The 12,265-nt window shown below is 52.0% G+C and overlaps 1 protein-coding gene across 3 annotated transcripts in view; it reads right to left on the bottom strand.

The window, feature by feature from the left end:
* SLC6A2 (solute carrier family 6 member 2) overlaps positions 1 to 10,948 on the bottom strand; it is a 49,821-nt gene extending 38,873 nt beyond the window's left edge. For all 3 annotated transcript variants that reach the window (XM_003811475.7, XM_003811476.8, XM_055099203.2), the window contains exon 1: positions 10,422 to 10,948. In XM_003811475.7, the coding sequence (XP_003811523.1) occupies positions 10,422 to 10,695 (274 nt within the window). In that variant the 5' untranslated portion in view covers positions 10,696 to 10,948. The remainder of the gene's footprint in view (positions 1 to 10,421) is intronic.
* Positions 10,949 to 12,265: the final 1,317 nt, after the last annotated feature.

Raw genomic sequence — 12,265 nt, 5'->3', positions numbered from 1 at the left:
AGATGAGGAAACTGAGGCTTAGAAAGGTTAAGTTGCTTGTCCAACTAGCAAGTATGAAGCTTGGCTTCAAACCTGGATCTGGTGCAGCCCCACTCTGCCTTGTGGCCAACTGCTACTCCCCTTGAGGATCTAGAGCCAGGGCAAGGGGCAGTTAGATAGGTGTATTAAACTGTTTAATAGGGCCAGGCACGGTGGCTCATGCCTGTAGTCCCAGCACTTAGGGAGGCCAAGGCAGAGGCTTACTTGAGCCCAGGAACTCAAGAACAGCCTGGGCATCAGAGTTTGAGGCTCAGTGAGCTATGATCATGCCACTGCCCTGCAGCCTGGGTGACAGAGTGAGATGCTGACTCAAAAAGAAAAAAATTTAGAGAGAGAGAGAAAGAGAGAAGAAAACAAAACAAACAAATAAACAAAAACTCTTTGATAGGCCTGAAGATGGAAGTCAGTGGCCCAAGGGAACGTGAGGAAGGAAAAAGCTAGGAGTCGCTGCTCAGACCTCACCACTGTGGGTTGCCCCCAGTGACTCAATACTCTGCTGCATGGCCAAGGAAGGGGAAAAGCAGCATCAGCCAGTTAACCAGGCATCTCACTTTGGCCAGTTTCCTCAATTCTAAACCTCTGAGTGACACTGCCAACACATAGGTAACCTGCCCAGTTTGGAGTTATTCTTCCTCCGCTGGCTGGGAGGCACAGTAACATGAGAAAAGGAGGGAAGATGATGGGTCTGCATGTGCCCGCGGCTCTTCTCTGTGAGTGCATTTGATGTGGGCCAGCCAAAGCTTCATTCAGGTGGAAACAGATTAAGAAGACCAAAGAGTGGTGAAATGGCTAAGTAGGAATGAAAAAACAGCCAGCTACCCGTGGCCAGTGCCTTATTCTAAAAGAGGACAGCTAGCTTGCCCAAGGACTCTTGCAGAAGGAAACCTGGGAGAGTTTCCTTCTCCTCTTGCAGAAGTAAACTCTTCAGGTTGAAGAGTCAGGAAGGGGCTCCAGGGATGAGTGAAGTCAACTGAAGTTGCCTCTTTTATAAACAGCTCTGCAGTGGTTCTCTGGAAACCGAGGCTGGTTGCAAACCCCCTAAAAATTACTGCTCTGCAAGGCTTGTAACTGCCATACTCGTGTGGTCCTGCTCCATCTCCATGTGTGGCAGTGCCAGCTGCAACCAGCCTCACACAGGGTCCGAGAGTCTTAGAACTGCAAGGCCAGAATCTTATCTTGGAATGCCCTGGCTGCATGGGTGCTGGGCTGGTGAGGGCAGACCTGGAAAAACACAGGCAGGGCATGCCTCATGAGGAGCTCAGTGCCCAGTGCCTGGGAGTCTCCAAAAACCATATGCATGCACACAAATGCACACCTGTGCATACTCATGCAAATGGACACACACTTTTGCATGTCAACACACTCACACAACCACATGAGAAAAAGAACTGTCAACCATGAAAGAAACTCTGAGCAGTGGCCTTTGGGTGAATTTAGTAAGAAAAGCATTAGTCCCATCACCTCTGGCCCAACCACACTGCCTCCCATCCCACTGTTAGAGAGAAACTCTTCTGGGTACAGAAGGGCTCTGGAAGCCTCTGTGCAAATGCCAAGTACCCAGGAAGGGAAGCCCGGGGTCATTAGGTTTAGAGTGGGATGTGCTGGAGCAGCCCCCAGCAGGTGAGGAGGACCCCAGGTAGAGGGCTGGAAAGCCTGGAGGAAGGGTTCAGTGAGGGGTGCAGTGGCCAAGATCTGCTGGGGATCTCGGGGGAGGTGGAGGGAGTGTGGTCAAAGAGGAGCTTCAGGAAGGAGAGAGGCTCCCCTGACACCTAGTTTGTTGAGGACAGGATTCCTCAAACTGTGAATTCTGGCCACACCCTGATATATGCAAGAAGTGCCAATCCACAGAATAGTTCCCTTGATACACACAGCTCAGCTACAGGCTGTCGCTGCTGCTGTCATGCACCAGAGCCCCCAAGAAAACCTTGGTCCACGCTTAGGGAAGCTAGATTTGTCCCCCTTCCCCAACACCCCAAGGGTGCCCTAACAGCACAGTAGGCATCAGGAGAAGGTGAAACTTTAGTCAGGAGACAGGGCTGCTCACACTTCGACACATTTAAAGGTGACAAATCAACAACTGTTAAATAAAACATGTTCTGTCTTTCTACTTTGACAAAGAGACCTTTGTAATAGTTCTATTATAAAGTTCAAGGTTGGAATTCTCAGCTCTTGGAGCTCCAGGCTGGAATGTGGAGGTACAGGGGAAGACCCGTTTGCCCTGCCCCTACTTCCTCCCAGCTCAATCTAGCCATGTCAGGGCTCTTGCACATAGGTGTCCAAGCTATGTCCACCCGCCTTGCAGACACCCCCACCTCCCGCAGCACAGCCCACACCACAGAAGAGGGAACCCAGCAAGAGGTTCATGTAGACCCAGAAGGGTGCCTGAGGCTGTTTGGGCAGGGAATTCCACCGTCCGGGAATTGGAGGGTGGTGGGGTATTCGGATGGGGAGTGTGCTGGGTGGGCAGGCACACTTGGCTCCCATGAGATGGAAAGGGGGCAGAGTTGTGCTCTCTGAAGCATGGAGGTAGGGCAGGCCTTCATGCCTGGACCTAAAGATAATCCTGTCCCTCAGCCCTGCTATGTATAGCTATGTGACTTGTCTAAATGTGCCTTCTCTGAGCCTTAGCTCCCCCTTTGTAAATGCGATAATAATACCTGTGTCACTGGTTTGCTGTGATAATCAGAGATGACAGAGATGAAGTGCCAGGCACTTAGTGGGTGCTCCGTAAATGGGACTCATGTCTTGTCATTATACTCAAGAGCAGATGTGCAGCAGCTCTGTCCACTGGAAACAGGAAGTAAAGGCTGTCTTGTGTGGTGGAGGGTGGCTGGGCCCTTTGTGGAGCACAGCATGAACGCCGGCTGGAGGCCACACACAGGACTCTGCGGCAGTGCTCTGGGATCCTCATGTCCCTGTCCCAAGTGGGGCTGGCTACTCTACTCTTGTGTGCAAACAAGAGTGCTGACCATGAGCAAATGCAGGACAAAGGATGCCCCCAGGCCACAGCCAGCCCCATTACCTAGAAAGAATGCCCTGTAGTGCTGCATGAAGGATGGCATGAAGGTAGTGGGAGGGGGGTGCATGCAGTGAAGAGATTTAGGGAATGGAAGCACCGGCCAGAGCGGGGGACAGGATATGCCAGGCCAAACCTTAGCTGACCCTAGAAGAGTTCTGAAGCTGAGATGGCCCCTCAGACATTTCCTACTCAGGAACCTCCATGTGTTTGGCTCTCCTGAAGCTCCTGAACCCTGTCCTCTTGGGCCTTCTATGGAGATGTCATTGGATAGGCATGTTTGGCCACCATGATTGAATGGAGTACGATGTAATACTAATAAGCTGAGTGGGAAAGCCCAGCAAGGCCTGTCTGTTCAGATTCTTCTCGGTCTCCCTGTGCAGCATTCCTTCCCCCAGGGCCTGGGGCAGGACTCCTTCTGAAATGGGGGTTTTATGACTCACAATTAGAAAGTGGGTCAGAGAATTTTGTTACTGCCAGCTCCAAGAAAGAAAAGCCAGGGAAAAATCCTACCTTGGAGAGATAAGGGAGCAGATGGAAGGAGGGCAGGAGAAGGTCAAAGAGAGAGAGGTTCTGTTTTCTGAGGCCTAAAGTGCCCCAATGTTACAACAAGGGCTATTGGTATTTTGAGCCAGGAACAATAGAACAATAGATAGACAGATGGATAGATAGATAGACAGATAGGTTTCATAGTAGTACACAGAGCTATGGTAAGACCTCAGCTGGAGGGACCCAAGGTGAAGGTGAGGGAGTGCCTTGGTCTGTTTAGCATTGCTATAACAGAATACCTGAGGCTAGGGAATCTATAAAGAAAAGAGGTTTATATGTCTCATGATTCTGGTGGCTGGAAAGTTCAAGGTTGGGCAGCTGTATCTGGTGGGGGCCTCTGGCTGCTTCCACTCATGGCAGAAAAGGAAAGGGGATCAGGGGTACAGAGATCACATGGCAAGAGGGGAACCAAGAGAGTGGGGCGAGAACTCACTTACCCTCTCCAAAGGACATTAATCCATTTATAAGGGATCCACTCTCATGACCCAAACACCTCTCGCTAGGCCCTTCTTCCCAACACTCCCACACTAGGGTTCAAACTTCAACAGGAGTTTTAGTGGAGACAAACAAACCATATCTAAACCATAGCAGAAAATGTAATAAAGTGTTCCTCTGAGTTCTGTGAGCCACTCTAGCAAATTAATCAAACCCAAGCAAGGGGTGGGGGGAACCCTGATTTATAGACAGTGGGTCAGAAGCACAGTAAAACAACCTGGGACTCATTATAGGAACACAAAGTGAGGGGCATTCTTGTGGGAATGCCTCAACCTGTGGGATCTGATGCTATCTCCAGGTAGACAGCACCAGAATTGAATTGAATCGGAGGCACTCAGCTGGTGTCTGCTGCAGACTTGATTACTTGCCTGATGTGCTGGGAGAAACCCCCAAACATGTGGTCACAGACGTCTTCTGTGTTGATTGTTGTTGTTGAGCGAAAGACCTGGAAACAGGCCCACTGAGGGAACACACCCACTCCCCTGATGGATTAAACCCAGCTGCTCTAAGTAGAAAAATGGGGGTGGAATTCAGGGAAACTGGTGCCGGGCTACCCCTCCTCATGTGGTAATTCTCCATCTGCTCGTCACTTTGGAGGATCTGGACTTGATTTTTCCTAATAAAGCTGTGGCTTTAGTAAAATCTCTGTGAAGATTCTGGTTTCCATTTCCTCCATCTTAGTCTCTTTAAGAGAAACACATCAGAGGGTTGCTCAGAACTACATCACAGAGGGAAATATGACCCACAAATAACAGAGCAGGACCTCACCTCCCCCATTTGGGATTAATACCTCCAATATTGGAATCGAAAATGACAAACTTTTAGGAGATCTACAGCAGATCATGAGCCCCTTAAAGGCAAGGATTTTCTTTTGCTCATCACCATATTCCTGGCATATGATAGGCATTTAGTAAATTTTTTTTGGCTAAATAATGGATCTCAGCAGTGACTCACATGAAGGATGCAGCTAATGAAAGCCCCGGGGCCTTTCTCCACTTGTGCTGTGGCCTAATCCTTACTTAGGCAGTTAGGTTTGGGACTGCAGGGCAGGATATAACATTTATCCCTATTAAATCCCAATCTTGTCAGGAACAGCCCCTTTCAGATCCTTTTGACAAGCTTGGAGTAACAAGCCAAACCATGCCAGTGACCTCAGATCAGGGTCCCAGATGAGCACCACATTTCTGCCAAGGGATGTACAGACTTGTCAGCTGAGTGCCACACCAGCTGGCTGGCTCATTGTGCATCTGAGCTGACAATCAGTGTCTGGCTTGGCAAGCCCGGAGTGTAGATAGCCCCCTGCAGCCAGGCCAGATGTAAGAGCACTGAGTTTGCAGACTCCTGACCTCTGTAGCAGCTACTGCTTCATACTCGGTATTAAGGATCCCAGATATTTTGGCCACAAGGGCTCCCAAAGGGCTGGGGGTCCCTAAGACTCTGAGCTTCCTTGGGGAGAGGAGAGAGTCCGCTGGGGACGCAGAATCACAGAAGGTCATGGGACCCCATGCAGGAATTATAAACCCCATTTTCCAGGTGATGAATCTATTTTGAGATAAGGTTAGGCTGTCAGGAAATGGAGCAAAGCCCAACCCCTGATTCCTGAGTCTATCATGCTTGGGCTCCAGACCCAAGTGGGACTATTTTCCAGCCTTATTTTCTTTTATCAATTTCATCTTAGGATGAATTCTGCTACTTCCAAAATCAGGATCCTGCCCCACTCCTAAGTCTAGCATGCAGTTAATATCATTGAACAATAACAAAATACTAATGACTACATTTATGGAGCCCCTACTATGTGACATCATTTCAAGGAGTTTACATATATTGTCTCTGATGCCATCTCACCCTGCAAGAAGGTGCTGTGGTTATTCTCCTCTTCTGTGTAAGGAAACTGAAGCTCAGATCAGCAAAGGTGAGTGATTTGTCTATCGTTACCTTTCTAGCAAAAGTTAGACTCAGACCCTGAACCTAAAGACTATATTTCTCTACAATGCACAGCTCTAAGCTGGCCTCAGGACAGGACTCAAACAGAAGCAGCCATGTGCAAAGGTTAATTCACAGTGGCCACTTCCCTGGAAGAAAGGCAAAAATGAGCACCCAGTCAATCTTCCTGCTCTTCCCCAGGGATCAGCACAGACCAGGATCACAGGTGCAAAGGGAAACTCTAGAATCACCGCCTGATACTGCCTCCTCATGGAGACCAGCTATTTGAGAAGGTTCTGAACAAAGCTCCGGAATTTCTGAGAGTGGCTTTCCCCTCCCAGAGCCTCCCGCAGCCCGTGCGTCCCAGCAGCTGGCCATGGGGAAGATGTTCAGACAGGCTGATCTTTTCCAGTAATTCATTCAGAAAACATTAGCCAGGGGCCTAAACCATTGCCACCTTCATCATTTCAAAATATCCTCCATTCTGGGCCAGCATGAACAGTCAGAATTGCAGAGGTTACAGTGTTAATATTGGCACCAGAAGAGCACACTGAGGGCTGTTAAATAACAGACCGGGTGAGTCCTGGCTTCGGTGTAACCCTGAGCCAGGGCATTGGAAAGGAATAAATCTTGTAGTGTTATCTCAGGTCATGTTCACCTATGGCTGGGAACTTGAGGCTCAGAGAGGGGCTGTACTATGCCCGAGATCACACAGTGAGAGGCAGAGCTCAGACTCAAACTCCAGTCTTAAACGGCTGCTTCTGCAACCGCAAAGACCCACCTTCCTGACCACTCACTCTCATCTCTGGGGCTAATTTGGGAATTACTGGATGAGAATTGATCCACAAAAAGACAGAGAAGCCAGGAGGCCTCCGCAGAGACAAAGCCCAGAGGGGGCTAGCTGAGCATGTCTGAAGGGATGAGGGGTAAGTGAGAGAAGGAGTTACCTCATAGTCTGAGATGGAGGGCTGCACTGCTCCCTGACACCAACTGTGAACATCCTAACCAGAAATGGAAATTCACTGGTATAATATCCCCACCCCTTAGCCTGGCTTTCAAGGCCTCTGCAGCCTGGCCCCAACTTGCCCCTGCACCCTTATCTCTCCTGGCTTGCCCTGCAGCCAGCCTGCACTCCTGTTCTCTGAGATGATTCCATGTACATTCCTGCCCCAGGTGCACAGCTGGAGATCTCCTCCCTTCTCACCGCTTGTCTGCACCTTCCCCATCCAGAGCAGCTGAGCTTCAACCACAGCCCACCTCCTCCCAGCCCTTCCTAAGCAGCCCTTCCTCAGGCCTTTAGAGCATTTGTCTAAAGCACTTGTCTCTCCATCCATTTCATACATCATCATAATGACATTAACAAAAATCAGCAGCCACCTTTCCTAAGGCCACAATCCATGCCAGGCTCTCCATGAGTTATTATATTTGGTCCCCACAACAATGTTCTGAGCTGAGCACCATTATTTCCATTTGACAAGTGAGGAAACTGAGGCTTGGAGACTTGCCAAAGCCTTACAGCTAGAAACTGGAACCCAGGACTCCACAGCTAAGACCACTAATGAATAGGCTGCCCCTGCCCCACTGTTGTATGTGGCTTCACTTTATTAGTTACCACTGAGTGTTTCTGTTGTTGTTTCTGAATACGGTTGGAGGTCTCTGAGGGCTTGGAGCATTTCATTAGCTTATTCAACAGCAGTTTCTTGGGCACCTTCTACCACATTCCTGTGATCTAGGCCTTATCTTGGGCATTAGAAACACAGAGATTAAAAAGTCACAGTCTCTGCCCTCATTGTGCCTTTTCCTGTTTGGGAGACAGACCCACAAAGAGACAAACCACCAAACAACTTGGAGTGAGCTGTGTTTTGAGATAGCAAGCCCGGGAGAAAGTGCCCTCGGTCAGCTTCACCTAAAGACTGGAACTCGTGACAAGTTTGCTCCATTTTGCATCCTAAGAACCTGGTTTATAGTACCCTGCATACAACAGGTGCTCTTTATTTTGCTGGCAATGACTAAAGAGCACACAGTGTCAATGAAAGCCCTGGAATATCCATCTAGCTGACTTGTCAAATTGGCCATCTGGATGCTTTTAGTTTCAACAAACACATAGAGCAATGGGAAGAACTTCTAGCAGCATGACAATAAAGACTCGGGTGATTAAAGCTCCTGGCAGGCAGAAGTGGTGGTTCATGCCTCTTGGTGACCGTGACCCCTGCAGAGCCTAGCATTGTGCCTCACACCAAGAGGAACCAGAAAAATATTACTGATTAATGACAGAGCCTTCCACTGTCTAGAGACAAGCAGTCTTGGGCGGTCACTGAGGACAGGCGGGATGGCAGGTCTTAAGGTCTCTCATTCGTCATCTCCCTGCCTCTTAAAAAATACAGAGAATCTGCATTTTCTCCCTTCCTGGGCCCAAACAGCCATGCTTAAACCTGCCCAGTAACGCTTGAGAGGCTGCAGCCGCCAAAGGTGGGAAAGTTTCACCTCTGGATTAGCTTCTCCTTTTCTCACCTTTGTCTCTCTGCCCATGACCATCCCAGGGCCAGATACAAACATTGAGCCTGCAGAGTCACAAGTTGTTCCCCCAGGGATCAGGCCCCAGACCTCAGATGCTCCTGAAGCTCAGGACTGCTGTCCCAGCTATCTGGTCTCAGAGTATCTGACAATGACAGACCCATCTCAGGAGGTGTCGGGGAGACCGTGGACGCAAACCTCCATCTGTCAGCTCCAACCTTGGGTTAACTTTCTCGTTGGAAGAGCTAACTGCTTTCTTACTCAGCATCCTCTGCTCAGAGCCACCTGTGCTCTATGGTGATCCCACTCCTTTTTTTTGAGATAGAGTCTTGCTCTGTCACCCATGGTCCAGGCTGGAGTGCAGTGGCGTGATCTTGGCTCACTGCAACCTCCACATCCCGGGTTCAAGTGATTCTCCTGCCTCAGCCTCCTGCATAGCTGGGATTACAGGCATGCACCACTACGCCCAGCTAAGTTTTTGTATTTTTAGTAGAGACGAGGTCTCACCATGTTGCCCAGGCTGGTCTCGAACTCCTGAGCTCAGGCAATCTGCCCACTTTGTCCTTCCAAAGTGCTAGGATTATAGGCATGAGCCACCATGCCCGGCCCCACTCCTTTTTTGCAAACACCAAGTATTGCCCGTCCCAAAGCAAGTGTCCAGATTACACATAGAAGCAGAGTTGTAAGTCCTAGAGCCTGTGAACAGGTCATGAGCTTTCCCTCTACCCAGCTCCAAATTCTTGCCCTTCCTCCCTCTGACCTCCCTTAAGTCCAGAGTCACAGCTACCGCCAAGCAGTGCAGCCCAGTGGAGAGAGAGAGGCTTTCAGAGCTGGGTCCCCCTTCTCCAATTTCTTCCTCAAAAGGTCTATTTTCCCACACTCTTTGCAGGGTACCTCTGAGCTCATCCCAGCAAAAGTGGCAGGACTGGGCACCCCAGGAGCAAAGCCCCTCAGGAAGGAGCTAGGGGGTGGGGGCCAGCACCCTGACTCCCAGGCCGCTTCCCTGGCCCAGGGTTCTATGTTATTCTTCCTGGATTGGCTGTAGGTGATCTCTAGGCTCTCATTTTCAGGCAGGTGGCCAGTTGGACCACCCAGAAGAAGGGGGAGAGAGTGCGGCTGTTCCACTGGAGTCTTCTTCAGGCCCCTCTCCCACTCCTCCCTGCAATGCGGCTAGAACTTGAGGAGGTAGAGGTTTCACCCCAATCATCTGGGTCTCCTGCCTTGAGGACCAGGCCAGTTCTTGGCACCTACTGGCCTGATTCCACCTGGGCTGTGCTCCCTGAGAATGGCATTATTTCTGATACTGGCTTCTTCTTGTGTGTTTCTATCCCCAAGACCACAGGGCCTCCCTAGGTGCCTTCAGAAAACCGAAGTATTCCCACTGCTCCTGGCCCAAAGGTTCCTGCCCCCAGGCTCAGAGTGCTAGATTTAGGGTCACTGTGGGCCTGGTTGTCAAATCCCACCCACTTCTGGTGCCCCTTCAAGAGCTCTTGGAACCTCCACCTCCCTTCCAGCAGACCATCAAAAGGTCAGGCTCCCCCACCCAACCTGGCACCCCAGATTCTGTCCTTTCCATCCATACCCCTATCATGACTTTAGGGTCATGACTCGATTTCACTCTTCTGCTGTTTTGCTTCCAGGGTGCCCAATCCTGACACTTCCGCTGGAATGAGCTCGAGGTACTCTGCAAAGAGCCTGGGAAAATGACCTTCCAGAGGACTCCAATCTTTTTTTTTTCCCGTTAGCCCTGTCCAGTTCTTTCCGCGCTCCAGATTTGCCCCTGTCTCCTCGCCTCCCTTCCGTGTGTATTCCAGCTCCTGTCCCAGCCACCGCTGCAGACAGTGGACCTCCCAGATTCAAATTCCCAGCCCGACCCCACGCTCACCGCCGCCGTTCTTGTAGCAGAGGTAGGGGAAGCGCCACACGTTGGCCAGGTCCACTGCGAAGCCGACTACGGACAGCAGGAAGTCGATCTTCTTGCCCCAGGTCTCCCGGGGCTGCGCGTCGCCGTCGCGGGGCGCCAGCAGGCACTGGACGCCGTTGCGCTCCTTCACCACCAGCAGCTCCGCAGTTTTGCGCGCCCGAAGGGGCTGCTCTGGACCCGCGTCCGCCCTGTTGTTCTCGGGCTGCACCTGCGGGTTCATCCGCGCCAGAAGCATGGATGCGGCTGGCGAGAGGAACTTTACCGGTCCTGGGGGCACGCCGAGGCTCTGCTTGGATAAAGGGAAAAGAGGTGGTTACCGGGCCGTTCCTCCCTACTTGCAACTCCCAAGACCACCTGGGAGCGCCTTAGACACTGGGATGAGCGCGCGCTGAGCGGACGCAGGGTTCCCAGAAAAGGGCGCGCGTCCGCTGGAAAAATTTGGAAACAGAGGTTGGGGCACGCCGGAACTCAAGAGTTGGAGACTTCTGACAGCCCTCTGGGGGCGGCTGAAGACCTTGCAGCACTTTTCCTCGTTCACCCACTCTCGCCTGCCCCAAATGGCTGGGATTGAACTCACCGAGGCTGAGGGCAGCGTGACGACCCCCTCCCCAGCTCAGGTCCGCGACACTTCAACAGCCACAGGAGCCTTCTCGGACACTTAACGTCACTGCACTACAAACTCGCTAGCCCTCTGCTGGCGCGTCTCGGCCCGGGCCTCCCAGGCAGACCTAGCCCTGTCCCGCGCTCAGGGCGCACTCACGTGTCCGGCAGCGAGGGGATCCCTGGTGCCTTGCGCCCTGCCGGCCCCCGACCGGCGGCGCCTTGGCAGGCTCTAGGGCGCGGGCTGGGGCTGGGCTCCGCCGTGTGGCGTTCGGGCGGGGCCGGGGAAGAGCTGGAGGCGCGGGGCGGCCGGCAGGGCGCGGGCTGACTGGTTCTGGCCGTGCCTGGCGGGGGCCGGGCTGGTAATGTAGCCTGCGCCCCAGGTAACGCGCGGATTGCATTAACCCAGCGCCCGGCCCGCTCCGTCTGGAGCCTGTTAGCGCTAATGGAGACTGACAGCGCGGCCGGGGATGGGCAGGGGCGGGAGGGTGGCGCGGGTTCCCAGGGATCTGGGGGACTCGGGCGCGCACTCCCTTTCTATCCTGCGCCGAGCACAGCTCGCCGCTCCCAAGGACACCAGGCCTCTGATCTCCCACCACGGGGAGCGAGTGACAGACTCTCCAGAACTGGGGTCTGCGTCGCGTCAGAGAGGAGGCCAAAAAAGGACTGGGGAAGCAGCGACCGGTGGAGCACCAGCTCTGTCTTCCGCAGCAGGCCACTTAAACTATCTGGTCAGTTTCTTTATCAACGAAATGGGAATGTGCGGCTCAGGGCCCAGTGCTGCAAATAGGCGGCCAGCGGGCTGTTGAGCAGTTTTGTTTGAGCGGCTTAGCATGTTGACAGGTCACAGCCCAGCACTTACTCCTGCATCTCTGTTATTTATGGGCAGGGTAGCAGGTCATTTGAGGTTGTGACCCGTGTTCTATGAGGCTGAGAACTACTATTTATTCTTTCAATTATTCATTCATTCACACCTTCACACATTTGTTCTTCTATATGCCCGCTGTGTGCCAGGCACTGTTCCGGGCTCTTGGATTACACTGGCGCAACATAACTCGGAGATTCCTGACCTCATGGAGTTTACATTCTGCTGGCGGAGACAGAGGAAACGGGAAACATAATAAATACACATGTTATATGATGGGTGAGGGAATGGGGGGACAGTGGGGCTGCAGTTTGCATACGGGGTCAGGGAATTTGAGAAG

This window comes from Pan paniscus, chromosome 18 (genome assembly GCF_029289425.2).
Source record: "Pan paniscus chromosome 18, NHGRI_mPanPan1-v2.0_pri, whole genome shotgun sequence".
NCBI classification, from domain to species: Eukaryota; Metazoa; Chordata; class Mammalia; order Primates; family Hominidae; genus Pan; species Pan paniscus.
This window is presented reverse-complemented; position numbering and strand designations above follow the sequence as displayed.